General features: G+C 39.8%; 1 protein-coding gene across 1 annotated transcript in view; it reads left to right on the plus strand.

Annotated features, from left to right (window-relative positions):
• Nucleotides 1-27,976, plus strand: part of LOC311188426 (cytidine monophosphate-N-acetylneuraminic acid hydroxylase) — a gene marked incomplete at its 3' end in the record, with an annotated part of 58,422 nt that overhangs the window by 19,252 nt on the left and 11,194 nt on the right. The window contains exons 4-11 of the mRNA XM_084259525.1: nucleotides 2,131-2,240; nucleotides 4,098-4,288; nucleotides 6,419-6,566; nucleotides 8,833-8,914; nucleotides 9,658-9,795; nucleotides 12,476-12,611; nucleotides 23,608-23,748; nucleotides 26,767-26,941. Coding sequence (XP_084115651.1) covers nucleotides 2,131-2,240; nucleotides 4,098-4,288; nucleotides 6,419-6,566; nucleotides 8,833-8,914; nucleotides 9,658-9,795; nucleotides 12,476-12,611; nucleotides 23,608-23,748; nucleotides 26,767-26,941 — 1,121 coding nt within the window. The remainder of the gene's footprint in view (nucleotides 1-2,130; nucleotides 2,241-4,097; nucleotides 4,289-6,418; nucleotides 6,567-8,832; nucleotides 8,915-9,657; nucleotides 9,796-12,475; nucleotides 12,612-23,607; nucleotides 23,749-26,766; nucleotides 26,942-27,976) is intronic.

Here is a 27,976-nt window from a genome sequence, read left to right on the forward strand (position 1 = left end):
ATCTGAGCAGAGAGAAGGTGAAGAAGCAGAGGGGAGAAGCGAGAGAGATGGAGAAAGAGGAAGACTGGAGGAGGCATTTGTCTGGTGTCATTGCTAAATTAAAAAAAACCAAGCCCCATTCATTTTCCAGCAGGCAAGTTTGGGAGGTTTGAATGGAGAAAGGAAGTGGGTAGGACTGCGCTGGGAAGCTGGACACTAAGCTGAGATTAGTTATACTAATTCAGATCATCAGTCAAGACCCACCCAAGACTAGTCACCCTAACCTTTTCCCTGCTTTTCACTTGCTTCTGGGGTGGGCTCTCGAGATGGAAATTGAAGTGTGCTGGCATATCTAAGTCTTTGTTCATCCACTGAGGAAAAAAATCTCTAAAATGCACCGTATAAGCTTTTTTTTTGATAAATTTACTTCCGTTTCTACCATAAGCAAATATCTTGAAGTGAATATAATTAATATACATTTGTAAAGTGGAGGCCAAACATTTTTAGATACTTTGAAGAAACTGGGAAAATGGCTTTGCTGGCAAGAGGGTGATGCTGTTTCCTTGGGACTACCTTAGTCTACGTCTTCCTTTACTTCATCTAGCCATTAATAAAATTACTGGCATTTCTCAGGATTGACTGTCTTTGGAGGTAGCTAAGGTTTCAGAAACATCCTGCAGGGGAGGAAGAGGGAAAAGGATCAGAGGGAGGGTGGGTGGAGCCCATGGGACTGAGGTGATGGTGCACAGGTGCATTGGTGAAGGAAATTCTATGGGGACTACACCTGACGGGGGGTGGGAAGCAAACATTGTTTAAAAATGAACAAGATGTAAAAAAATAAATAAATAATAAAATCTTAAAAAAAATCTTTAAATAAATAAATAAATAGAAGTGAAAACACAGGAGAATGGAGAAATCAAGTAACTTGCCCACAGCTGTTAAGTGATGACAGGGCAGTGAGGATTCCAAACAAAAGCTGTCTGTCATCCCAGCCAAGGCCCATGAGTGCTGAGTGCGCACACACATGCTGCTGCCTCTCTCCACTGGCTCCTCCCCAACTGTCTCTCAGCGCTCTGCCTAAAGCTCAGTTCTACTCCCAATACTCCCTTGCTGTGGCAGTGAGATACTGCTTTCAGCCATTATGGCAGAAAACCCAAGTAAGAAAGGCCTGAGCCATACTGGGCTTGTCTTTCTTGTATCCTAAGAAGCTGGAAAGCAGGATCTTGGGCCGTTCTGCAGTTTGTGGTTTATTAGGGAGCCAAGTTCCTTCTGCCTTTCTGCTCTATCATCCTTAATACCGTGCTCTTTACTGCAGGACTCAGTATCGCTCCTGCTCCTCCAGGTGTGGCAACCAGGTTCCAAACAAGAACGGGAAAGATAAGGGTCAGAAAGTGCAGATCCTTTGAGTTTGTCCCTTTTTGGGGGGAAAATGAAAGTGTTCTTAGAAGTTCCACTAGTAGAGTTCTCACATCTCATTAACCAGATTATATATACTATTCACAGCACTTTGCCCAGGACCATTGATTATACAGAGGAATGTAGGAAACCATTGGCTTCAGATAGGCCTATTGACATTCCAAAAAAATTTAGGATATGAACAGTAGGGAAGAAGGAGAGCCCCAGTTTTGTGCAGGCCACCAGCAATATCTGCCATGATTATTTATAATTCTTCATTACCCTTATTGCCACAAGATAAAATCGAAATTTCTCCTCAGTATGGTCCCTAGAGCCCTCCATGACTCCCCCTCCCTCCTCCCCTTTACGTGTCTGTGCTGAGTTTAAGTCCCCATCTCAGACATTGCTTGCCACAAACGAGCATCGCCTTTGATTTTGCATTTCCTTTGGGTTTTGATGGCTCTGTGTATCTGGGCCTTGCACTTCTATTTTAAGAATGTGTTTTAGGGGCCTCCGTGGTGGCACTGGGGGTTGAGCACAACCCAGATGGCTCGGCAGACCTCTCCTGTCTGGCCCGCTGCTCCCCTCAGCAATGGTTTTCAGTATATCTGCCTGTTTTGTTCCCAGCTCTCTCCGGTGAATCTTCTCATCCCCCATGATTCTGGCCTGTACCTCACTTCTAAAAAAAAAAAAAAAAGAATGTGTTTTAAAAGTCATTTTCATTGTTGATCTAGATTTTTTCCTCTTTGGTTCTAGTGATTGAAAGGGATGAAGCAAATGGACTTCTACTTCTGGAACTGAATCCTCCAAACCCCTGGGATGCAGACCCCAGACCTCCTGAGGATTTGGCTTTTGGGGAAGTACAGGTAAGGAAAGGTTAATATTATAGTAGTTTTAAGCACCAAAAATAAAACCAGAGCGGGGGAGGAAAGGGCTGGAATAGGTAGAAGGGAGTCGGCTGGTGATAGTTGGTGACTAGACATTAGGTGATGGGTGGGGTATGATATGTATAGTTGTCAAAGTAAGAAGCTGTACACCTGAAACATACTGTGTTAAAAACCAATATTCAATAAAAAGTAAGCAAATAAAATTACAATATCCATTTAAATATAAGTACATATATTTCATACATGTAAAAATAAAGCTAAGATATCCATTTATATATAAATATATGTTTACATATATAGAATAAAATCCAGATGTCCATTAATTATATTTGCACGCACACACACACACATCCTATATTACTGTGAATAAACTTTGAGGTGGCAAATTAAATCATATAGTAAAATTATCCTGAACTCTTGAGCACATTTTTTTAGAAACTCCCAGAATTTGGCAAGTGTGGCAAAGAAATATACCACCAAAAGACTGTTAAAAAAAAAAAAAAACACTTTCAGAGAAGTCGTGGGGCCTCGCTGGTGGCGTAAGCGTCAGCACTATGAAGCAATCCACAGCTACTGCAGCATGAGTTCAATCCCTGGCCAGGGAGGTGACCCACATGGCACAGTAGACCTCTCCCGTCTCACCCGTTGCGCCCCTCAACAGTTCATTTCAGTAGATCTGCCTGTTCTGTTCCCCCCTATGTCTCCGGTGAATCCTCTGGCCTGTACCCAGTTCTTGTATGTATAAATAAATAAATCTTTAAAAAAAAAAAAAACTCAGAGTAAGTCTTAAAGGAGAGTCTTCAAAGCTATTGGAGGTAGTTCAGAAATCCTTCTTGATTTCAGATGATTATGGCCAAACAAAATGGCCAGTTGTATATTTCTGTAAAATATCCTGAGATCTTTTACCAACCCTTGCATAAATTTTCCTAGTTTTAGAAGAGAGTTTCCACCAGAGGAAACACTTTGGTAATTTGGGACAAGTAAACAATCAAAATTTTGTTTTTCTGGAATGTTTGAGACGCTGATGAAAATGGGCAGTTACTTTTTTGAGGAAATAAATAGGAAACCACCCAGAAGAAGCGTCATAAAATCTACTTTGATTTCTTGATCTCTCCTTGTCCTCTTTGTTGACTTTTCACACTGGAGTTATTGTCTCCTTACCGCTGCCTTTTGATGCACTCTTTTTTTTTTATTTTTTTTTTTTGCCTGGCATTTATACACAATGGTGCAGTCTTTTTTCCTGTGAGTTGGCCAGACCATAAGAAGGAAATGAGGCACTGGTTTGGAATCCCCCAGCCTGGACCTGCCAGTCATTGTTCATAGCCATTTTTGGAAGATCTTGACAGCCTGAAAGGGTGAGGTAGCAGTAACAGTAATTTAGAAGAGAATGCTTTGCAAGCCTATTTAATCAGGGTGTCTGGCTATGCCGACCCAACCAAGTTCACCGGGAAATAGTGGTTCATATTCCTATTCACAACTCCGCTGGCATTTGAATCCCAAAATCCCTGTGATAACACCTCTAATTGCCTTTCTTTATAAACTGTTTGTGAAGGACTAGTCTGGGCACAAAATATAATTTGCAATGCAGACTGTACAAAAATTACTTAGGAGCTAATTTAAGTAAAGTAAAACTAGGTATATCTGTTGGGTTTGACACCTAAAACCAACCAAGAGAGCTGGGAGTATCCTGAGCTGGGAGTTGTGACCTCTGTGAAGACTCATGCTGAGTCCTCTGACGTGCTTAGGAGCAAAGTTCTCCATGATAACTTGTCAGCTAAACCAACCCCAACCTTTCAGCAATGATGCCATAATCTGAATGGCACTCTCTCCTGACAGATAACGTACCTCACTCACGCCTGCATGGACCTCAAGCTGGGAGATAAGAGGATGGTATTTGACCCTTGGTTAACTGGTCCTGCTTTTGCCCGAGGATGGTGGTTGCTACATGAGCCTCCATATGATTGGCTGGAGCGGCTGTGCCAAGCTGACCTAATTTACATCAGCCACATGCACTCGGACCACCTGAGGTAACAGTCTCAGCGTGCAACTCCTGAGAGAAACCTGCAGTAAAGGCCTATGTAACTTGCAGTCACTGCTCACTTCACTGTAGATACAGTTGGGATGATGAAAAGATTTTTTTTTAAAGATTTATTTGTTTATATATACAAGAACCAGGGTACAGGCCAGATTTGTGGGAGGGTGAGAGGATTCACCAGAGACAGAACGGGGAACAAAACAGGCAGATAGATGAAATACACTGCTGAGGGGAGCAGCGGGCATGACAGGAGAGGTCTGCCGCACCATGTGGGACCCTTGCTGGCCAGCCGGAAACGAACCGGCGCTGCAGAGGCTGTGAACAGCTTCACAGCGTGGCGCTCAACCTCCTGCACCACCAGGGGAGACCCTGATGAATGAAGATTAATTGAAACCTTTAGAGGACTGATTTAGATAAATGCCTACATTCACAGAGCATAATTTAAAAGGTGCTTCCACACTTTATACCTTTGGGAGTGAGGAAGGAGTGACTATGGGAAAAAATAATCTACCCTGTCCTTTCAGTCCCACCCAGAAGTCTAGGCTAGGGATGATCAAAGCTGACTTCCTTTTTTATTTCAACATTTATAGCAGAGATCAACAGACATTTCCTGTTACGGGCCAGACTAAATATTCTTTTACAAATCACACGTTCAGTGTCAGCACCACTCACATGTGCTGTTACAGCACAAAAGCAGCCCGGGGTGGTGCTGAAAGAGCCTGTGTTCCAGTAAAACCTTACTCATGGCCAGTGCCTCAGAAATACCATATCCTCGGCCTCCCAGGTGGCACAGGTGGTTGAGCGCAGTGCTGTGAAGCTTTCTGCAGCCTCTGCAGTGTGAGTTCGATCCCTGCCAGCTGAGGAGATACCCACATGGCGCAGCAGACCTCTCCTGTCTTGCCCGCTGCTCCCCTAAGTAGTGTATTTCAATCAGTCTGCCTGTTCTGTTCCCTGCTCTGTCTCTGGTGAATCCTCTCACCCTCCCCCACATCTGGCCTATACTCCGGTTCTTGTATAAATAAATAAATAGATCTTTAAAAAAACAAAGTAAGAAAGAAATACCATATCCTGTTCATGTGTCATGAAAATATTGTCCTTTGGAGTTTTTCTTCAAAGTTTTAGAAAGATAAAAACCATTCTGAGCTTGCAGCTGCAGGCTGCTGTGGGATACCAACTTCTGGTGTAAAACATCCAACACAACAGGGTCTCCTATTTTTTTGGAGCATCCTCACCCATCACTTCATTAACCCAGAGATATGTGATACTGCTGTGAGTATCGACTTCACAAACTGCACAGCCAGGCAACCAGACAGGAAGGTGAAAGACATTTCCCTTACAAAGTGACACATTTGGAATGAACTGTTAGCAGAAGAGGGAGAATATTACCAGTCCCGTGGTTTAATTAAGGGTCTTGTTTCTTCATGCTTAATCAGAGGTCTGTATCGATACTGCTAAGCTCCCAATACATCTAGCTATGCCCACAGTGTTCTAAAGTGAAGCAATTTCAGCCTTCTTTGTCTGTGGCCCTGCATGACAAAGTTCACATGCAAGACATACTCGATTAAAATGTCCATAGTTAAGAATATTGTGTTTGCTGCTTGACTGGCTCCTTGATATTTCAAAGTATATGGGGATTCTAAAACATGAGCATGTTCTAAATTATTTTCTAAAAGCAGTCATTTAAAAACTTTAGTTGTTAACTGCTTTAGTAATGAATTGCCTGTGATGCAAGTTGAGGGCAACTCACTGGGCGGGCGGGGGATGGGGAGTAGGTGGATTGTGGCCCAGCGATTTAGAAATAAACTTGTTACTGCATGATACCTTTGTCCCACAATCTCCTGGAATGAAACTTGCACAACTTCAAGATTGTGAGAAGCCTGGTTCATGCATTGTGTAACAACAGTAGTGTGTGGTAGCAATTGCCTATTGCTTATATAGCAAGAACAATATCATATAAATGAGTAATTGCTTTGTACTGCCCATTACAAAAATGCATTGCTTGAAGTCCTAGAGAGTTCCTTGCTTCTTGGCTAATGTATTGATATCAGGAACAAACTGTCTCTTGTACTAGAGGATCCTTTATTTTTTTAACCTTTTAACCTTTCTATCCTTCTGATTCCAGTTATCCCACACTGAAGAAGCTTGCTGGGAGAAGGCCAAATATTCCCATTTATGTTGGAAATACGGAAAGGCCTGTGTTTTGGAATCTGAATCAGAGTGGTGTCAAGTTGACTAATATCAACGTGGTGCCGTTTGGAATATGGCAGCAGGTCAGACATCTTTGTAATTACCTTTTCTGAGATGAATTTTAGGTGGTGTAGCTGTTTTAAGATTAAAGAAACAAAGGCCCAGAAGCCAAAGGAGAGCAACGACCATCTGGAAGAGCACCCTTCTATTTGCACACAAATGTTAGAGGCTGGTGACCCCTACACATCCTGCCTGGAAATACGAATAAAGCCAGGAAGGCCCCAGCCCACATGGGGAGCATTGATCATCTGGATGAGTGCATTTTGGCCCACAGACAGTATTAGAATCTCTGCAAAACCCTACATGCTTGCACTGACCCCACCCCATGTTGTAGGTGAAGATGCCCACATAGCGAAGAGACCAGCAGTATACAGAGACTTGGTGATCTGCAGTGCTAGGACCCGTTAGCCCATTTTACAACATCATAGTCCTTGTGAAGCTGGGCATGACAATGCCATACCTGGCCTGGCTACCAGTACCTGATTTCCCAGTAGGAGCACCTTGAAGGGATGCCTGCCAGCACCAATGGCACAGTGACCCTCTGCATAGAACAAATCCTAAAGCAAACAGCAGGGAGAAGAAGAAATACAAATAGCCAAGCAAGCCCTCCGGTGTATCACATACCTTCCAAAAAATTGAGAAAGAAGAAATACTGCCAAGCACATTTTACAAATGTAGCATTACACTAATTTCAAAAAGAAAACTATAGACCAATCACCCTAATGAACACAGATACAAAAATACTCAACAGCATCCTAGCAAACTGAATCCAGAGATTTCTGGACCTACTAAACATAGAGCTTCCATATGATCCAGCAATTCCACTCCTAGGTATTTACCCAAAGGACACAGAAACATCAATTCCAAAGAACACCTGCACCCCTATGTTTATAGCAGCACTGTTTACAATAGCTAAGCTTTGGAAACAACCCAAATGCCCAAAAATAGATGACTGGATCAAGAAGATGTGGTACATATATACCATGGAATATTACTCAGCATTCAAAAAAGATAAACACATGCCATTTGCAGCAACATGGATGGCGCTGGAAGGGATCATGCTCAGCGAAATAAGCCAAAAAGAAAAAGAAAAATACCGGATGGTCTCACTCATAGCAGGAATCTAGAAAACTTAAATAAGGGACCAGGAAAATGAATATAAGAAAGTGAAAATCAAAATCAACAAAAAACTATGAACCAGAGACACTTTTTGGGGGGTGGGGGGCGGGAGGGGAAGGATTGGGGTCAGAATGGGGCGTTTGCAATTGTATGGGGGAATATAAAAATAAAATTTATTATTAAAAAAACAAAACAAAACAAAAGGATGGTACATCATGACCAATTGGGATTTGTACCAGGAACACAAGGATGGTTCAACATCCAAAAATAAATTAATATAATTCACCACATCAACAAAAACAAAAACCATATGATCATATCAATAAATGCTGAGAAAGCATTTGATAAAGTCCAACATCCATTTATGATGAAGGACCTTGAAATTCTTGGAATAGAAAGAATATATCTCAACATAATAAAAGCCATATATGACACACCTACAGCCAATGTCATTCTTTGTGGTGAGAAATTAAAAGCGTTCCCTTTAAGATCTGGAACCAATCAAGGATGTCCACTCCCACCACTGCTTTTCAATGTAATACCAGAAGTCCCAGCTAGAGCAAGCAGGCAAGAAAAAGACAAGCAAGGAATCCAAATAGGCAAAGAAGAAGTAAAACTACCACTCCTTGTGGATGATGTGATAATATATAGAGAGAACCCTAAAAACTCCACAGATAAACTAATTAAAACAATAAAACAGTTTAGTAAAGTAGTAGGTTACAAAATCAACACACAAAAATCAAAAGCCTTCCTGTACGCAAACAATCTGTCCGAAGAAGGAGAAATCAAGAAAACCATCCCATTCACAACTGTACCAAAAAAAAAGAAATTAAATACCTGGGCTAAACCTCACGAAGAAGGTGAAAGACCTATACCAAGAAAACTAGAAAACACTGATACAAGAAATAAACTCTTGCCTTTTGCAACAACAAAAATGATTAAGGAAAACATTGTCCTTTGGGACTGTTTAAAAACTACTTTTATTTGAGCTAAAATAAAATTTTTCTTTCCTCTTACCAGTGGTAGCAACTATAGTAGAAGAGCAGAGGATAATAAATCCAGTACTGAGTAAAGGGGAACCTAATTCCAGAAGAGGTAACAGCTTTATCAAATATTGACTCAAAAGCCAAACTGACACACACAATTGCTGGTTTTATTGTTAAATTCCAGGTAGACAAAAATCTTCGATTCATGATCTTGATGGATGGCGTTCATCCTGAGATGGACACTTGCATTATTGTGGAATACAAAGGTACTTTCTTATCCTCATCAACAATGAAAAATGACAAATATTACTGCCAGGAAGGATAATACTAGCTAACGTAAATTTCATCTTATGCTTACCTTCCCTCTTAATTTTCCATAGAATCTTATTTTGTCTATCCTTGTCTTAGAAAAATGGGCTATCATTCACATAATCTTTCCAGAAAAGAAATTCGCAATAATATATGTAAAGCAATAGACATTCTGTATTTCACCTATAGTGATTTCTTCAAAAGTGCCTTTTTCAATAAATGTCTTTTATTTTAATATATCATCATGTAATGTAATCACACACTTCTGCCTATATGTTGGGGCCTCCAGCCCCAACAATCATCTGAATTGAGCTTTGAATGAAATTGCGGGAGGCTGAGAGATTTGTGTTGATCCTGTCAACCTTCCCCTTGCATCTCTGGGCTCAGCATCTGCAGAGAGTTGACTAAGCCAAGTAGTCTCCTGTGAATCTGGAGTGGAGTGACACTACAGTGGCCTCATGGGCTATCCGGAAGCCACCCAACTGAACGGGATGATTTATTCACGTAAAATTCAAAACCAGTGATTAAAGACTTCAGGTTTTGAAATCTTACTCTCTCCTCTTTCCGAATATAAGCAATTGTTTTTAAATGAAAAGAGTCAGATTACACAGACTGTTCATGGGTGACTGTTGCCTTGGGAATGCAAGCTAGGTTTTTTGAGACCTCACTGTGAATATCATGCCTCTTCATTTTTCAACAGGTCATAAAATCCTCAATACGGTGGACTGCACCAGACCCAATGGGGGAAGACTGCCTGAGAAGGTTGCTCTAATGATGAGCGATTTTGCTGGAGGAGCATCAGGTTTTCCAATGACTTTCAGCGGTGGAAAGTTTACTGGTAATAATTTATATCTGATTGATGCCAAGGGCTAGGCATGGCACTTTGCTAAATGCTGTGAGAATAAATACAGTGATAATTAAGACATGGCCCCTTTCCAAAAGAATCTTACAATCTTACTGGGAAAGCAGACTTTGCAAATCATACATAAACTGAAGTTTCTAGCGCAACATGTGCTGCTGGAGAATGAAAGAAGCCCTAAGGATATTATGGAGCTTCTCAGGAATAGCCAAGAAAAAGAATGGTCTGAATCATTTGAAGTTTTTGTGTGGATCATAGCGCAGAACTGGTGGAAAGGTCTGACATTGATCATTCAGGTTGAAATGTTCTTGAAATGTGTTCAGAGTAAAGTTGTGCAATTCAAAGTGGGCGTATCCATTAGACCTTGTGAAATACTTACAGGGGAGGGGTACAGCCAGAGAAAGCCACTCCAAAGTGGGGTTACTAGGGCCCAGGAATTTGGAAAATGATCACATTACAAATAATCACATTGCATACCTTAAACCCAATACAATGTAATAAGTCAATTATATTTTAAACCTGGAAAAAAATAAGTGTGGGGCCAACGTACTTCTGTTTTGGGTCTAAGGATGATGCTGGGGTTGGATGGGGGTATATATATTTTTTCATCTTGTTATCCTCAGTAAGCATTGTGAGTGTCTAGTATATGTCTTCTTAATAAATTAATATATTTGGTAAGTAATCTCTGTCTAACAAGGTGTGGGAGAGAATGCAGTACTTACAGGATGAAGAAAGCTTCTATCCAGTTCCTTCTGTTGTTCTACAAGTCTATGCTCATACTCCTAGTGTATGACCACCAGAGATAGAGAGTATTGCTATCCTTAAGGCCTTAATTGTGACTGGAGAGACAAAATATACCAGTTAAAGGTTAACTAGAATATTCCCATTCTTGTATGAGTGTGTGTATATGTGGATCCATGTACATTTTGAAAGGTCTGGAATATACCAAAATGTTAGTAGTGGTTCTGTCTAGGTTACAGTTAACTTTTGTTTTTTCTATATCCTTGCCCATGTTAATCAAATTTTCACAGCGAATGAATATAGTAGAAATGGTCCCCTGACATGTTACCCCACATGCTCTGGGACCCACCTAATTCCTCAACTTCCTTTACTGTCTGTCTCCCTGTTGTTTGTGATGTATCAGCCCAAATCAGTCTGCTTTTTGTTCCTCAGACCCGACACACCAAGTGCATCCCAGCCCCAGGTCTTTGTATTTGTTCTTTCCACTGTCTGGAGTCCATGCTGCCAGCAACTTCTTTTCTTTTCTGTCTGTGTTCTGTGGTTCAATATCATCTTCACAAACCACACCTCCACTCCACTCCACTCCCTCCCAACCACTCTCCCTCCTTTGCCCCATTTTACTTTCTTCCACCTCCTCACTGTTTGAAATAACCTCATTTATTTATTTGTTCATTATTTGCTTCTCTCAGTAGAATGAGAGCAGGGACCTGCTTTGCCTTATTCACCCCTGTATTCTCAGTGCTGGAACTATGTCTGGGACATAGTAGGTTATCAATCAATATTGATTGAATGAATGAGCAAATGGGAAAAGGAACAGCCTCTGACGTAGGTATCAGGATTCCATTTTACAGAGGAGGAAAGAAATTTAAAGAATTTAAGTGATGGAGCTGCATTTTGTTTCTAAGTCTTAACTGGCTCCACTGTGCATGCTCTCGAGCATTGTGCATTGTTGGGGTGTGACAAACATGCTCTAATTTTATAACTTACCAAAATAATAAAGCCATTGCCATTTTAGTGAACCGTTAATAATTTTAAGACCTGCAGTGCTCAAGGGACTGTGGTGATGGTGCACGGGTGAATTGGTGGTGGGAATTCTATGGGGACTATACCTGAGAAAAGAAAGCAAACACTGTAAAAAAAAAAAAAAAGAACAATGATGTAAAATATAAAGAAATAAATATTTATTTATTTTATACACACCAAAGTATTATTTATTTTATTTTATATACTTTTTACATCATTCTTCATTTTTGTACAATGTATGAATTTCATGTAGTTGCCATGAAATTCCCACCACCAATTCACCTGTTCACTATCACCATAGTCTCTTGTGCTATTCCCACCCTGTTTTTTTAAAATATTTTATTTCTAAATTTTTTACATCATTGTTCATTTTCAAACAATGTTTGCCTCCCTGCCCCAGGTGTAGTCCCCATAGAATTCCCTTCACCAATGCACCCGTGCACCATCACCTCAGTCCCCTGTGCTCCTCCCTCCCTTCTCCTCCCCTGCAGTATATCTCTGATTTATGATTGTCTGTTTGTTTTTGTTTTGTTGTGTTTCGTGTTGTTATTTAAATAATCATTTTTTTAAAAAAGAACTACAGTGCTCTTATAATGTGCTGCATGCAGGAATAACTATGCCTGCTGATGTGTGTGTTCAACTAGGGTCTGAATGAATTGCCATAAATGAGGTCAGGGCTTAGTGTCTCTGACTGGTTTGGCAACATTTTCCTAATAACCAGTTGGAACTTGCAAAATAAAGTAAGTCCAGGGGAAACCATCCACTCAGACATGGAGCTCTGTTCAATTTATTAGTTTGTCAAATTTGTCTCCTAACGGAGTTCTAACCTACTAGAGCTTTTGTTTTCTGTGATTTCTGCACAGAGAAGACTCTAATCCAAACCCTATCATTCCAGAGGACTGGAAAGCCCAATTCATTAAAACAGAAAGGAGGAAGCTCCTGAACTACAAGGCTCTGCTGGTGAAGGACCTGCAACCCCGAATTTATTGCCCGTTTGCTGGGTATTTCGTGGAATCCCACCCATCAGACAAGTATGACTGGACATTTGTACATTTTTTACATATAAGTCAGTGTGTGCTGGGATGCATTATTTTGCTGTGAATATAGTGTGAGCTGAGAAAGAGTGACTAGTAGGAGTCTATAGAGAGTGGATAAAAGAACGAGACCCAACTCTATGCTGTCTGTAAGAAATCCGCTTAAATGATGATGATGCTGGTAACCTGAAAGTGAAAGAATGGAGGAATTTACTCTGTAAAAAGCTGGATGGTGGGCTATTTTAATATAATACAAAGTAAGCTTCAGAGCAAAAAGTACTAACAGGGAACAATTTACCTAAAAGATATAAGACTAAATATGTTTCCCTAGACCATCAGATTCTTTAAGTACAGGAAACAAAAACATATGAAATTGAAAGGAAATGCAAATTAAAAATTATAGTTGGAATCTTTAACACTCTTGTCTCAATAAATGATGGAAGAAAATTCTCGAGACGAAAGAGAAACTTCACGCCATAAATGTACTGGATTTGATGACATAGAAAATTCCACTTGAGGGCCTCCCCGGTGGCGCAGCGGTTGAGCGCTGGGTTGCGAAGCTGCCCGCAGCCTCTGCAGCGCCGGTTCGATCCCCGGCTGCTCCCCGGCCACCAGAGGAGGGTCCCACATGGCGCGCAGACCTCTCCTGCGGACCGCTGCTCCCCTCAGCAGTGTACTTCGGTCCTTCTGCCTGCTCTACTCCCCGCTCTGGCTCTGGTGAATTCTCTCACCCTCCCGCGCTTCTGATTGTACCCAGTGCATGTATAAACAAAACAAACAAATAAATAAATAAATAAACATGCCTCTATAAAATTAAAAAAAAAAAAAAGAAAATTCCACTTGAAAATAGCAGAACCTGCATTCTAATTAAAAACAAACATTCATAAAGAGACTATATTCCAGGTCATAAAACAAACCTTAACAGATTTAAAATTGAATAGAAATTATGTTCTCTGATCATACTGGAGTTAGGCTAGAAGTCAAGAGAGTTTAGAAAATCCCCTAATAATTAAATATTGAATAACATATTTCTTAGTCCATCAGACAAAGAAGAAGTCTCATGGGAAATTAGAAAATATTTTGAGGGGAAAAAAAAAGATAGCAAAATTTGTAGGATACTACTAAGTAAGTGCTTAGAAGAAAATTTATATTATTAAATAGGCATATTTAAAAATGAAGAAAGGTCTCACTTTAAAAAATTAGAAAAAATCAGCAGAATGTACCCAAAGTAAGAAGGAAGGAAGGAAACAATGAAGACAGCAGCAGAAATCAATGAAGTTAAAAAGCAGAGAAACAGGGCCTCCCTGGTGGCGCAACGGTTGAGCGCTGGGTTGCGAAGCTACTCGCAGCCTCTATAGTGCAGGTTCGATCCCCGGCTGCTCCCCGGCCATCGGAGGAGGGTCCCACATGGCACGCAGACCTCTCCTGCCGCCCGCTGCTCCCCTCAGCAGTGTACTTCAGTCCTTCTGCCTGCTCTGCTCCCCGCTCTGGCTCTGGTGAATTCTCTCACCCTCCCGCGCTTCTGGCTGTACCCAGTGCATGTATAAACAAAAACCAAAACAAACAAACAAATAAATAAATCAATAAAACATGCCTCTATTAAAAAAAAAAAAAGCAGAGAAACAATGAAAATACTGGCCCTTAGAAAATACTAATAATATCAGTAGGCCTCTAGTTGGAATGATCTAGAAGAAAAGAGACAATTATTTATCAGGAGAGAACTTGCCTCTCTACAGATCTCACAGACAAAAAAAAAAAAAAAAAAAAAAAAACTGACAAAGGAATATTACAAGCAATTCTTTGTATGTAAATTCAGTGACTTAGATGAAATGGTAAAATTTCTTGAATGTCACAAATGTCCAAGTCTCCAAGAAAATGTAGATTTATTTTCATGTCTGTTTAGGAAATTTAATCCATAGGTTAAATCTTCCAAAAAGGAAAAATCCAGGCCCAGATCACTTCACTGTCAAATTCCACTAAACATTCGAAGAAAAACTGCTGACTGGTGCTTTTCATAAGCATCACAGCAAAAATCCCCGATGAAATATTAGCAGATCACATCAAACAATATATAAAAAGGATAATATCATGCAACCAAATGTAAGACTGGTTTAAATAAAAAATGTAGTCCATTAACAAACAAATTCATATGATCACATCAACAGATGCAGAAAAAGCACTTGGCAAAATTCAACGTCTACTCATGGTCTGGTTACCAGAGGGTAGAGGAGGAAGAGTGGAGTACTTGGGGAAAAGAGGCTGATGGCATAAGGACTTGGGTGGTTTGGTGGAAGGGAAAAAAAGAGATAAAATACTCAGGGTAAATATCAAATCATAGCAACACACAAGCATTCTCAGCAAACCAAAAATAGAAAAGAATGTTCTAAATTTGATAAAGGGCACATTAAAATATCCACAGGGAACACAATACTTAATAAGCAAAGACTACTTTCCTGTTATTTTGGTAGGAAGATAAAAATGATCACAATCATGCTGGAAGTTCTAGTCACTGCAGTCAAGCAAGGAAACTAAGTAAGTGGACACAGGCTGGAAGGAAGCAATGAAAATCTTTCATAGACACCACGATTGTGTAATCAAAACAAAATGAAACAAAAAGTAACAAATGTGCAAAACATTTGTTCTTCACTCAAGAAGATCTGTAGAAGCAAATAAAAATAAGATGTGCCTGTCTCATTAACCACTAGGTTAATGATTTTAATGTGGGTTTTTTTTTTAATTTTTAAAAGATTTATTTATTTATTTATTTATTTATTTATTTATTTATACATACAAGCACTGGGTACAGTCAAAAGCGCGGGAGGGTGAGAGAATTCACCAGAGCCAGGCAGAAGGACCGAAGTACACTGCTGAGGGGAGCTGCGGGCAGCAGAAGAGGTCTGCACGCCATGTGGGACCCTCACCTGGTGGCCGGGGATTGAACCGGCCCTGCAGAGGCTGTGGGCAGCTTTGCAACCCAGCGCTCAACCGCTGCGCCACCGGGGAGGCCCAGATTTTAATGTGATTTTAATGCAGATTGAAATAGCACAATGAAATAGCAATTAAGGTTTTGAAACATTTTGAAAAATTGACAGTATCTCATTATGACAAGGATAGAGAACAGTAGGACCTCTCACACTTTGCTGTTGAGAATTCAAAATGTATGGTCATCTGGAAAAGTTTGGCTATTTCTTGAAATATACTTTTATTTTCTTGATTGACTAAAATTTTATTTGTTTGATATTTTTAAAAATTAGAAATAAGTATTGAATTGTATAAACTTTATTTTCAGGAACTATTGACGTTAACATTTTTATTTATTTTTTTAATGATAAATTTTATTTTTATATTCCCCATAAAATTGCAACCCCCCCATTTTGACACCAATCCCTCCCCTCCCGCCACCCACCCCCCCAAAAGTGTCTCTGGTTCATAGATTTTTGTTGATTTTGATTTTCACTTTCTTATAGTTATTCATTTTCCTGGTCCCTTATTTAAGTTTTCTACATTCCTGCTATGAGTGAGACCTTCCGGTATTTTTCTTTTTCTTTCTGGCTTATTTCGCTGAGCATGATCCCTTCCAGCGCCATCCATGTTGCTGCAAATTGCATGTGTTTATCTTTTTTGAATGCTGAGTAATATTCCATGGTGTATAGGTACCACATCTTCTTGATCCAGTCATCTATTTTTAGGCATTTGGGCTGTTTCCAAAGCTTAGCTATTGTAAACAGTGCTGCTATAAACATAGGGGTGCAGGTGTTCTTTGGAATTGATGTTTCTGTGTCCTTTGGGTAAATACCTAGGAGTGGAATTGCTGGATCATATGGAAGCTCTATGTTTAGTAGGTCCAGAAATCTCCACACAGCTCTCCACAGTGGTTGGACCAGTTTGCACTCCCACCAACAGTGCAGAAGAGTTCCTTTTTCTCCACACCCTCACCAACATTTGTTGTTGCTAGTTTTTTTAATATGTGCCATTCTCACTGGTGTCAGATGGTATCTTATGGTAGTTTTGATTTGCATTTCCCTGATGACAAGTGATGTTGAACATTTTTTCATATGCCTGTTGGCCATTTGCATTTCCTCTTCAGAGAAGTTTCTTTTTAGCTCTTCTGCCCATTTTTTGACTGGATTATTTTCTTTGTTGTTGTTGAGTCTCATCAGCTCTTTGCAGATTTTTGTGATCAATCCTTTATCATTAGTGTTGTGTGCAAAAATGTTCTCCCAGTTGGTGGGGTTTCTCTTTGTTTTTGTTATTGTCTCTTTTGCTGTGCAGAAGCTCTTTAATTTGATGTAGTCCCAGCTGTTTATCTTTGCCTTCACTATCACTGCTTTGGGTGATGTGTCTGTAAAGATGTCTTTGATGTGCATATCCCGTAGTGTTTTGCCTATATTTCCTTCTATGTATTTTATGGTTTCAGGTTTTATGTCTAGTTCTTTAATCCATTTTGAGTTGGTTTTTGTGTACGGTGTGAGGTAGTAGTCAAGCTTCATTCTTTTGCATGTAGCGACTCAGTTTTCCCAGCACCATTTATTGAACAAACTTTCTTTGCTCCAATGCATATTCTTTGCTCCTTTGTCAAATATTAGTTGACCATAAATCTGTGGGTTTATTTCTGGATTTTCTATTCGATTCCATTGGTCTGTGTGTCTGTTCTTGTTCCAATACCATGCAGTTTTGATGATTATGGCTTTGTAGTATAGCCTGAAATCTGGGAGTGTGATGCCTCCATTCCCTTCTTTTTTTTTTTCAGGAGAGCTTTGGCTATTCGGGGTTTTTGGTGATTCCATATGAATTTCATCAATAATTGTTCTATTTCTTTGAAGAATAACATTGATATTTTTATTGGAATAGCATTGAATCTGTAGATTGCTTTTGGTAAGATGGCCATTTTAATAATGTTTATTCTTCCAATCCATGAGCAGGGGATGTCTTTCCATTTCTTTGTATCTTCTTCTATTTCTTTTAACAGTGTTTTAAAGTTTTCTTTGTAAAGGTCCTTTACCTCTTTTGTTAAATTTATTCCCAAGTATTTGATTTTTTTTGTTTCGATAATAAAGGGGATGGTTTTTTTCATTTCTTCTTCTTCAGATTTATTGTTAGTGTATAGGAAGGCTTCTGACTTTTGCATGTTGATTTTGTATCCTGCCACTTTGCTGAACTGATTGATGAGTTTAATTAGTTTTTCTATGGAGTTTTTGGGGTTCTCTATGTATATTATCATATCATCTGCAAATAGTGATAGTTTGACGACTTCTTTTCCTATTTGGATTCCTTGTATATCTTTCTCTTGTCTTATTGCTCTGGCTAGGACTTCCAGTATTATATTGAAAAGCAGTGGTGAGAGTAGACATCCTTGTCTTGTTCCAGATCTTAATGGAAATGCTTTCAGCTTTTCACCATTGAGAATGATACTGGCTGTTGGCTTGTCGTATATGGCCTTTATGATGTTGAGGTATGTTCCTTGTATCCCAAGAATTTCAAGGGCTTTTATCATGAATGGGTGTTGCATTTTGTTGAAAGCTTTATCGGCATCTATTGATATTATCATATGGTTTTTATATTTCTTTTTGTTGATGTGTTGGATAACGTTGATTGATTTTTGGATGTTGAACTATCCTTGTGTCCCTGGAATGAATCCTACTTGGTCGTGGTGAATTATCTTACGGATACACTGTTGGATTCTGATAGCTAAAATTTTATTGAGGATTTTTGCATCAGTGTTCATTAGGGAGATTGGCCTATAGTTTTCTTTTTTTGTGTTGTCCTTGTTCGGTTTTGGTATTAGTGTAATGTTGGCGTCATAGAATGTGTTAGGTATTATACCTTCCTTCTCAATTTTTTGGAAGAGTTTGTGAAGGATGGGCACCAGTTCGTCTCTGAATGTTTGGTAGAATTCATCTGTAAATCCATCAGGTCCTGGGCTTTTGTTTTTGGGGAGGTTTTTGATTACCATTTCAATTTCGCTAATTGTAATTGGTCTGTTTAGGTGTTCTATTTTTTCTTTTTCTAGCTTTGGGTGATTGTAGAGTTGTAGGAATTTGTCCATCTCCTCTAGATTGTTGAACTTGTTTCCATATAACTGTTCATAGTAGTTATTAATTATTCTTTTGATTTCTGCTGTGTCCGTTGTGATTTCTCCTCTTTCATTTATTATCCTGTTTATTTGTGCTTTCTCCCTTTTTGCCCTTGTGAGCCTGGCTAGGGGTTTATCTATTTATTTTTTCAAAGAACCAGCTCTTGGTTTCATTGATCTTTTGGATTGTTTTTTTAGTTTCAATTTCATTTATTTCTGCTTTGGTTTTTATTATTTCTTTTCTTCTACTGGTTTTGGGGTTTTCTTGTTATTCTTTTTCTAGATCTTTGAGCTTCAAGATTAGGTTGTTTCTTTGACTTCTTTCTTGTTTCTTGATGTGAGCATCTATTGCTATATATTTTCCTCTTATTACTGCTTGCTGCATCCCATACATTTAGGATATTGGTGTCCTCCTTGTCATTCAATTCAAAGAATTTTTTAATTTCTTCTTTTATCTCCTCGTTAGTCCAGTGGACTTCCAGTAGTGTGGGTTTCAATCTCCATGAGGTAGGAGAGTACCTTGCCTTCTTTTTATGGTTTATTTCTAGTTTGATGCCTTCATGGTCAGAAAAGATGGTTGGTATGATTTCAATCTTGGTGTATCTGTTGCTGTTTGTCTTGTGCCCCAGTATATGATCGATCCTGGAGAATGATCTGTGTGCACTTGAGAAAAATGTATACTCAGATTTTTTTTTTGGGTTTAGTGTTCTATATATGTCTGTTAAGCCCAAGCACTCTAGATCCTTATTTAGAGCTTTAGTGTCTTTACTTATTTTTTGTCTTGTTGATCTATCCATTGTTGATAGTGGTGTGTTGAAGTCTCCCACTACGTGTGTGTTTTCTCTGATGTCTGTTTTCAGAGATGCCAATAGTTGTCTGATATATTTTGGTGCTCCTTCGTTTGGTGAATATATGTTAATGAGTGTTTGTTATTTCTTCTTGAAGTATTGTCCCTTTGATCATAATGTAATGACCACTGGGGTCTCTTTTTATCTTTTTAAGTTTGAAATCTGTTTTATCTGATATGAGTATAGCTGTTCCTGCCTTCTTTTTTGGTCCATTTGCTTGTAGAATTGTTTTCCATCCTTTAACTTTGAATCTATTTTTATCTTTTGCAGCTAAATGTGTTTCCTGGAGACAGCAAAAGGTTGGGTTTTGTTTCTTAATCTAGCCTGCAACTCTGTGTCTTTTTATTGAAGAGTTTAGTCCATTTACATTTAGAGTTAGTATTGATATGTTAGCATCTGTATTTGCCATTGTGTTTGTCTTTCCTTCGATTTTATTTATTCTTTTAATAACTTTTTTTGGCCTTCTTTTGTTGTTATTCGTCCCTCTGAGGTTCTGGCTTTAGGACTCCTTGTAGTATTTTTTGGAGTGGGGATTTAGTCGTAATGACATTCCAGAGTTTCTGTTTGTCTGGGAAGGTCCTTATTCTTTCTTCATAGAGGAAGGAGAGTTTTGCGGGATAGAGTATTCTTGGTTGGCATCTGTTTTCTTGGAGTCTGTTGACTATGTCCCTCCACTCTCTCCTTGCCCTTAGTGTTTCTTCGGAGAAGTTTGATGTCAGTCTGATTGGTTTCCCTTTTAATGTTATCTGTTTCTTCCCTCTTGTCAGTTTCATTATTTTTTCCTTGTCTTGGATTCTTGGGAGCTTTACTATTATGTGTCTTGCTGTATTTTTCCTTTCGTCATGGAAGTTTGGTGTTCTTCTTGCTTCTTGTATATCAATTTTCAGCTCCTTCTTCACATTTGGGAAGTTCTCTTCAATTATATCCTTGAATATTTTCTCTGTTCCTACATCTCTCTCATCTCCTTCTGGGATTCCTATAACTCTTATATTTCCTTTCCTCATGGAGTCAGATAGTTCCCGAAGTCTTTCTTTGGTTTTTTTCCTTCATACTTCTCCTTCCTTTTCTGTTTTAGTTCTTTTTATTTCTGTCTTCAAGAGTACTTATTCGTTCTTCCATTTCATCTATTCTGCTTTCATTGCTTTTCCCAGAATTCTTTAGTTCTTCCATTAATTCTTTGATCGCCTGCATTTCTTTTACTTCCGTCTTTAGGGACTCAATTTCATTCTTCTAATCGTTGATTATTTTTCCCTTATCATTGTTTTCCTTTATGACTTCTGTCAGTTTTTTAATCACAGCAATTTTAAATTCTCTATCTGGAAGGCTCAGAAGTTCTTCCAAGTTACTGTCGTTGCAATCTGGTAGATGGTTTTCTTTTTGCGGTGTGCTTTTTTGCTGAGGAGTTGCTGGGTTGCATGTGGTTTTTCTACTCCCTACTGCCTGTTTTCTAATTTGCTGTATTCCTTGTGACACTGTGTTGCTGGTACTGGCCGGCATCTTGGGTGACCTTCCCAGCTCACCTCTGGCTCCTCTGGGGAACTTCTGCTGGGTTCACACAGTCTCCACCAAAGAAAGGGCCCTGCTGCAAATGCCGGTGCCGGGCACACTCCCCTGCATGCCCGGTCTGCCCCAGTGGTGGGTGCCGCTCCCCTCTGGGCCGGAACTGCAGGCTAGAAGGCGCCCGGCATGGGCAAGCCTCCCAGCTTACCTCTGGCTCCTCGGTGAGCCTTCTGCTTGTTTCACACAGTCTCCAGCAAGAAAGGTCCCTGCTGCAAAATGCCGGTGCCGGGGACGCGCTCCCCTGCATGCCCGGTCTGCCCCAGCGGTGGGTGCCGCTCCCTTCTGGGCTGGAACTGCAGGCTAGAAGGCGCCCGGCATGGGCAAGCCTCCCAGCTTACCTCTGGCTCCTCGGGGAGCCTTCTGCTTCTTGAAATATACTTTTATCATATGACCCAGAAATTATATTCCTAGGTAATTCTCCTAGAGTATTAAACTGTTCTTCATACAAAAAAACTATACGTAAATATTTACAGCAGTTCTATTCATAATTACCAAATCAACTCAAATGTCCAACAGGTGAATGGAAAAAACACCATGGGATATAGTAAATACTGAAATACCCAACAATGTAGATGAATCTCAGGCATCGGCTAAGAGATTAAGTCAAAAATTTACATAGGGCCTCCCTGGTGGTGCAGGGGGTTGAGCACTGTGCTGTGGGGCTGTCCACAGCCACTGCAGTGCAAGTTCGATCCCCAGCCAGGGAACTACCTGCATGGCGAGGCAGACCTCTCCTAGCTCGCCTGCTACTCCCCTTAGCAGTGTATTTCAGTCTGTCTGCCTGTTCTGTTCCCCACTCTGTCTCTGGTGGATCCTCTCACCTCCCATGCCTCTGGCCTGTACCCCAGTTCTTGAAAAAGGAAAAAAAAAGTTACAGAATTTATGATTTCATTTACAAGACATTCTGGAAAAGGCAAAGCTACAAGTCTGAGAATATATCAGTGGCTGCCAGGGGTTGAACTGAAGAGAGGGTTTGACCCAATCTGGGCAACATGAGGGTGTTTTGAGGGTGATGGAGCTGCATGTATCGTGATTGTAGTAGTCCTTGTACAAATCTATCCATGTGTTAAATTTCACAGAGCTGTCCCCCTAAACAGCTCAAAAATTGTATTCAAGTAAATTTGAAAAGTTAAAAAGCAGTTATTATTAACACCATTAGTCATGGTAGTTAAAACTTGCATGTTTAAGTCATAATTGTGAGGCAGTTAAGTTGTATCACCACTGTACACACACACACACACACACTTTTATAGAACTCATGACCCTTGGGGGAAAATATATAATTTATCCAGTTTCAGTATTTGAGGTAGTTTTATTATTGTAAATATTAAGACCTTATAGATGTTTTATTTTATTATCTTTTTATTTATGCATAGAAGATCTGGTGTAGGCCAGAGGTGCGGGGAGCTGGGGTGAGAGAATTTACCAGAGACAGAGTGGGGAGCAGAACAGGCAGCTCTTCTGAAACACACTGTTGCGGGGAGCAGCAGGCAAGACAGGATAGATCTGCTGTGCCATATGTGGGTCACCTCCCTGGCCAGAGATATAACATGCTTGATCCTTAGTACCTGCTGATATAAAATGTTTGATCCTTAGTGCCAGGGATATAAAATGTTTGATCCTTAGTAGCAACCCCTACCTGTAACACCATTTTGTGCGCAAGTAGCATCTGCTTCACAGAGAGTCATATTATGATCAATATTGGGAGAAGGTTATTAACAAAGGGCAGGGACTGCCTGCCTGCAGTTAGAAATTTATTGGATAATAAAGAGATCAGTTCCTAAGATAAGTTTTCATGACAACAACTCTGCAAGGATCAGCCACGATTTCCCACCCACTGAAGTCAACACAGTGCAGCAGGAGAGAGAACATACAGAAAATTTGGATTTTCCTACCAGCACGTTTCAGAACTGATTATTTGGCTTCTCTGTGCCTCATTTGCCTCATCATTAAAACGTGGCTTTTCACTTTGAGTTCTTCCATGTTCTCTGGTGACAAAACTACATTGTCTAATCACATATGTCCTTTCTCTGACGTGTTTCAATTTAACCTTGTTGACATTATTTATCTGTCTCATATCTCTTAAATTTTTCCAGAAGGACTGGCCTAAGGTTAAAAAATAAAAATTTCTTTTGGTTAATGCTGTTTATTATTCATCCATTTATCATTTAATAAGCAGTACAGTGCTAGATACTAGAGAACAAGAGATGAAATGATTGATTTTGAATTTGGGATCTTTGGGGGGGAGAAGAAAAAAAATTATAATACAGAATGATACGCATGATACGTGTCTGTTCTCCAACCACTATGTGATTCTACTTAAGAACAAGCTATAAACACAACCTCTTTGACTGATAACTGTTCCCTAAGAGTTATTATCCTAAATATATTCTTTATTTTGTGTGGGTAAGTGGAGGAAATTGCAAATGCAGGGGTAAACAAATCTGTCCTATTAACCCAAGTGTGTATTTGAGAACAAATGTTCTTACATGGGAATGTTCTTGTTTCTCAGGTATATTAAGGAAACAAATATCAAAAATGACCCTATTGAACTCAACAATCTTATCAAGAAAAACTCTGATGTGATAACTTGGACCCCACGACCTGGAGCCACTCTTGACCTGGGTAGGATGTTAAAGGACCCGACAGACAGGTTTGGCTTAAATATTTATAAAGAACAAATATGATTTATGACTTTTCTCAATTTTCTGGTAAAGGAGAAATCTGTGACCTCTTGAAGGGTCCATTATGAAAAAAGTAATTTTTGTTGACTAGCATACTGAGCTATTGTATGATAAGATACACATATTTTTAAATTAGAAGCCTTAGTCTTTAAATAAAATAAACTATTAAATAAGTGTCTCTCAAATTGGGAGGAGGGACCAGAGAGACTAAGCTTTTTCCTAAATTTTCATCCCACATAATAGTTATATGTTTTCCTCTTTTTAGAACCTAACTTGAGAATAAGGGGTATGGAAATTTTTTCTATTAAGGAACATTGATATAGCTCAAAAATAAATTGTTTCCTGCAAATAAAAAGCAATGAACTGGGAAGTTTGTTTTCATATCAGCACAAACATTCCCCAACCATGTACTATGTAGTTGGAAAATTTGAACACGTAATAATATACTGGGCGTGCCATTCAAAGAAAGTGTCACCTTTATTTTTATAGACATTTGTCTTGAACCAGATAACACTTAAGTTCCTCATCCTTAATGAGAACTGGACACGAACTGGGTCAAAGAGCGCTGCACACAACCACCAAAAGCACACCCCCTCCCACCCTTACCTCTACAAAGTCAATATGAATGGCTCAGCCAGTGGATGCTGCCCTATTTCTAATTTTCCATATCAAACTAGTTGTCAAATCTGGTCAGTTGTCCCTGAGATATTTATGTCACCAATCCATTCCTCCTCTCCAGCCTCTTCTGCTGTAGTTTTAATGCATCTCCTCACAATTTTTCATCTCAGTGCCTGCTATGGCCTTCAATTTGTCTCTGCGCCTCCTTCCTTGATCTCATTTGGCGCACTGTTCTTGCCGGCCTTTTCCAGTCTAGTGGTCACAATCCATTGGTGGGTTATAATCAATGGCGCTGATCACAGTTAGTATTAAAATAAAAGAAATAGAATAGAACAGGATAGAATAGAATAGGATAGAACAGGATAAGACAGAATAGGGAAAAGAGCAGAACAGAACAAATCTGAGTATACTACATATAATGTAGTTTAGTGTTTCAGGAAACTGAAAACAAGTTTCAGGAAACTTGTTTCACAGGTGCCCTTGGAATGTGAATCCAAAGTTCTGATGTAAAATGTGATTCTCATTGGATCTTTTGCAAAAATGTTTGAAAGCTCCCACTCTGCCTTGCTGCCAGACTAATTTTGCATGTTCCTACCCAGGCTAAAATTCATTAGGACATCCCCAATGCCTTGAGGCTAGAGGTAGTTTTTATTATCCAGAAGGGTGAGACTGACTTTTAATTATTTCATGTATTGTATTAGCCAACATCAAAAGCCTTTGTCATTAACTGAACTGTGCATCCTCTTTCTCATCTTTCAGACTTATCTTACAGCAGTAATTCTTAGACTTTAAGGAACATCAGAACACCCCGAGGAACTTGGATAAATGCAGACTCCGGGCCTCCACCCCTAAAGATTCTGCTTCTGTAGATTTGAGGAAGAGCCCAGGAACCTGCATGTATAGCTTTGTGTCACACAAGAGCATTCTGGGTAACAAGAGAGTCATGATTGTCAGGTTCTCAGTAGTGAGACAGTGGTTAAGACCCACGGAGACTAAGTGCTTAACTGCCTAGAGAGAGAAGAGAACAGGAAATGTGTCAAGGAAAGATCTATGTGAAATCTGGGGCTTTTGAGCTGGTTTTAGAGATGAAGAAAAGCTTACAAGGGTACAAGGAGAGAAGAAAGGAGGGAGAGGGAGAAAGACTCAGAGATGCCAGTCAGAGGGAATGGCTGGTGTGCGAGATGGGAGGTATCAATAATAGCATGAGTTTGGTGAAAGAAGATACTTTGCATAAGTGAATAAATATATGCTGATCATTCAGAAATGATTTATTATTAAACTCCTCTGTATACCAGGTATCATACCAGGCACAGGGATACAGCTGTAGAAAAGTCCTTCCCTCACAAAGCCTTCCATCTACCTGAGTATAGATTGGTAAGTGAAGAGGGAAGGAAAGGATGAGGCAGGCATGGTGTGTTAGGGCTGGGTCAGAAAGTCCTGGGAAGGCAGTCCCAGGCACTTGCCTCTAAGTTAGGAGAGCTTAAGAAAGTTATTAAGCAAAGAAGCAGCATTGCTGTGTTGTGTTTTAGAAAAACCATTTCCATTTGCCGAGAAGAATGTCCAGGGGAAGAGGTGATAGGTAAAACAACTAGAGTCAGGGAGGCCCGCTGGGGCGCTGTAGTTTATGCAGAAGATACTGGATCCAGTGAGATCCAGTTTTGTTTGGAGAAGAGCAACATAGAGACCTACATCTGTTGCCAAATCTCACTAGGCAGGCACCTGTTTCCTCCTTGTATTTACATATCCTGCTCACTACTGTTCCATTCCCAGGACTCAAGATCCCACATTTCATGTGATAATCCATCTTCATACTGGATGGACAGAGCTCTAGGAATGTCAGAGAACTGTCATCCATATTGCAGCTGGATATTGAGATATACTGCCCATATGTCCACTGACTGGTTTGATTAGTACAGTAAAAGCACCATATATTAGAGATATGCAATTCTGAGTTTATCTCAAAAGATAGGCTCAGATCATTCAGATACTAAACAAATATACTCAACAAATATTTATTGAGCCCACCCTCTATTGGACGGTCTAACTGACCATGTTATCGTCTCCATTTCTATCATTTAGTTGATTGAACCAACAGGGTCCAAATCAATGGTTTTTTTGACATTTTTCCAGACACATATTTTTATCTTCAGATGAAATATGACAAGGAAACCCATCATACCAACCATGAACAGGAGGAACAGTGGTTGCTCTGGTTTCCACTGGGTTGGGGGTACTTCTGTGGGACAAGAGGAATCACTTGAGCAGTCTTAAAGCTACTTTGCTGGAAAACTTTTGATGTTTAAGGGCTAACTTTTACCTGACTTACTCATTTTCTTTTCTCATTGTTCTCTTGTCTTTGTGTCTTTAAGCAAGGGCATCATAGAACCTCCAGCAGGAACTAAAATTTACAAAGATTCCTGGGACTTTGAACCATACTTGGAAACCTTGAAAGCTGCTGTAGGAGATGAAATATTTCTTCACTCGTCCTGGATAAAAGAATACTTCACTTGGGCTGGATTTAAGAATTATAACCTGGTGGTCAGGGTATGTTATAAGTATTATTTGTCTCTGCTTTCTGGTATTGTGGAAAAATCTGAGAAGCTCTCAGTACTCCAACTTATTTCTCAATAAGCACTCCTGAAGCCCTGCCAACTGCCTAACAGAGAACAGATTTGACAATGCCCTAAATAATCCCTTTGTTGAAAACTGAGGGAACGTTCCCAAGTCCAGCTCAGTTTCTCTTTTTATAGCACTCTAACCTTCCTATCAACATGTGTTGGCTATTGCTGTTTGGTTTTTGTTTTCATCAGTATTTTACTTGTCGTGGCAGAAACAGCTATTTCAATTGGAAGGTGGACTCCACCTGACCGGTGTGATCTGGAGCAGGGAACCCTTACCTGCACTGTGGTCAGGACTGAAATCCACAACGCAAGAGGTTTAACTTTGAGGTTAAGTTCTAGATCTAAACTGGGGAATCTAGAACTTAAATTAGCCTCAACACAAACACACAGAGCCCACAAGCCACAAGGTCCAGGTTATCACTTGGTCACTCAGGTTGTAACTGTGTAAATGTATCCAAAATCAAATTAAGTGCGAAGAGACAGGGGTACAAGAAAGAAGAGGTCTGAAATAGGCTGGTGAGAAATCAGCAACTTATATATTTAGTGCCTGAGGTCATGCTTGAGAAGGTGCCAGGAAATTGTCAACATTCACACTCTTAAAGACAGGAATCTATGAGCTTCAGAGTAAAGACTCCCCAAGGTCCCCAAGGTCACCTTTCAACTCCTGCTTGTTAGTACTGGGGAACCCTTGCCATTCTCAAAGGCAGTGGTGCCTCAAAACCTACTTATGGTCAATGTCAGTCTGTGACAAAGATTTCTGGTGATCGAGTATGCATATGACTGTGGTTACAAAGATGTCAACTCTTCTTGGGGTGAATTGCCATTTTTTCAAGAGTAGGTCCTTTCTAAATTTGAGGTGTCAAAGCATTCTTCCTGTAATGAAATAAAAGGATAATAGAGCTAGAATTTTGTATAAGACCTCACTTAGCAAAATAAAATATTGGCACTTATATCAGCT

Source organism: Talpa europaea (genome assembly GCF_964194135.1).
Source record: "Talpa europaea genome assembly, chromosome: 2".
Lineage (NCBI taxonomy): Eukaryota > Metazoa > Chordata > Mammalia > Eulipotyphla > Talpidae > Talpa > Talpa europaea.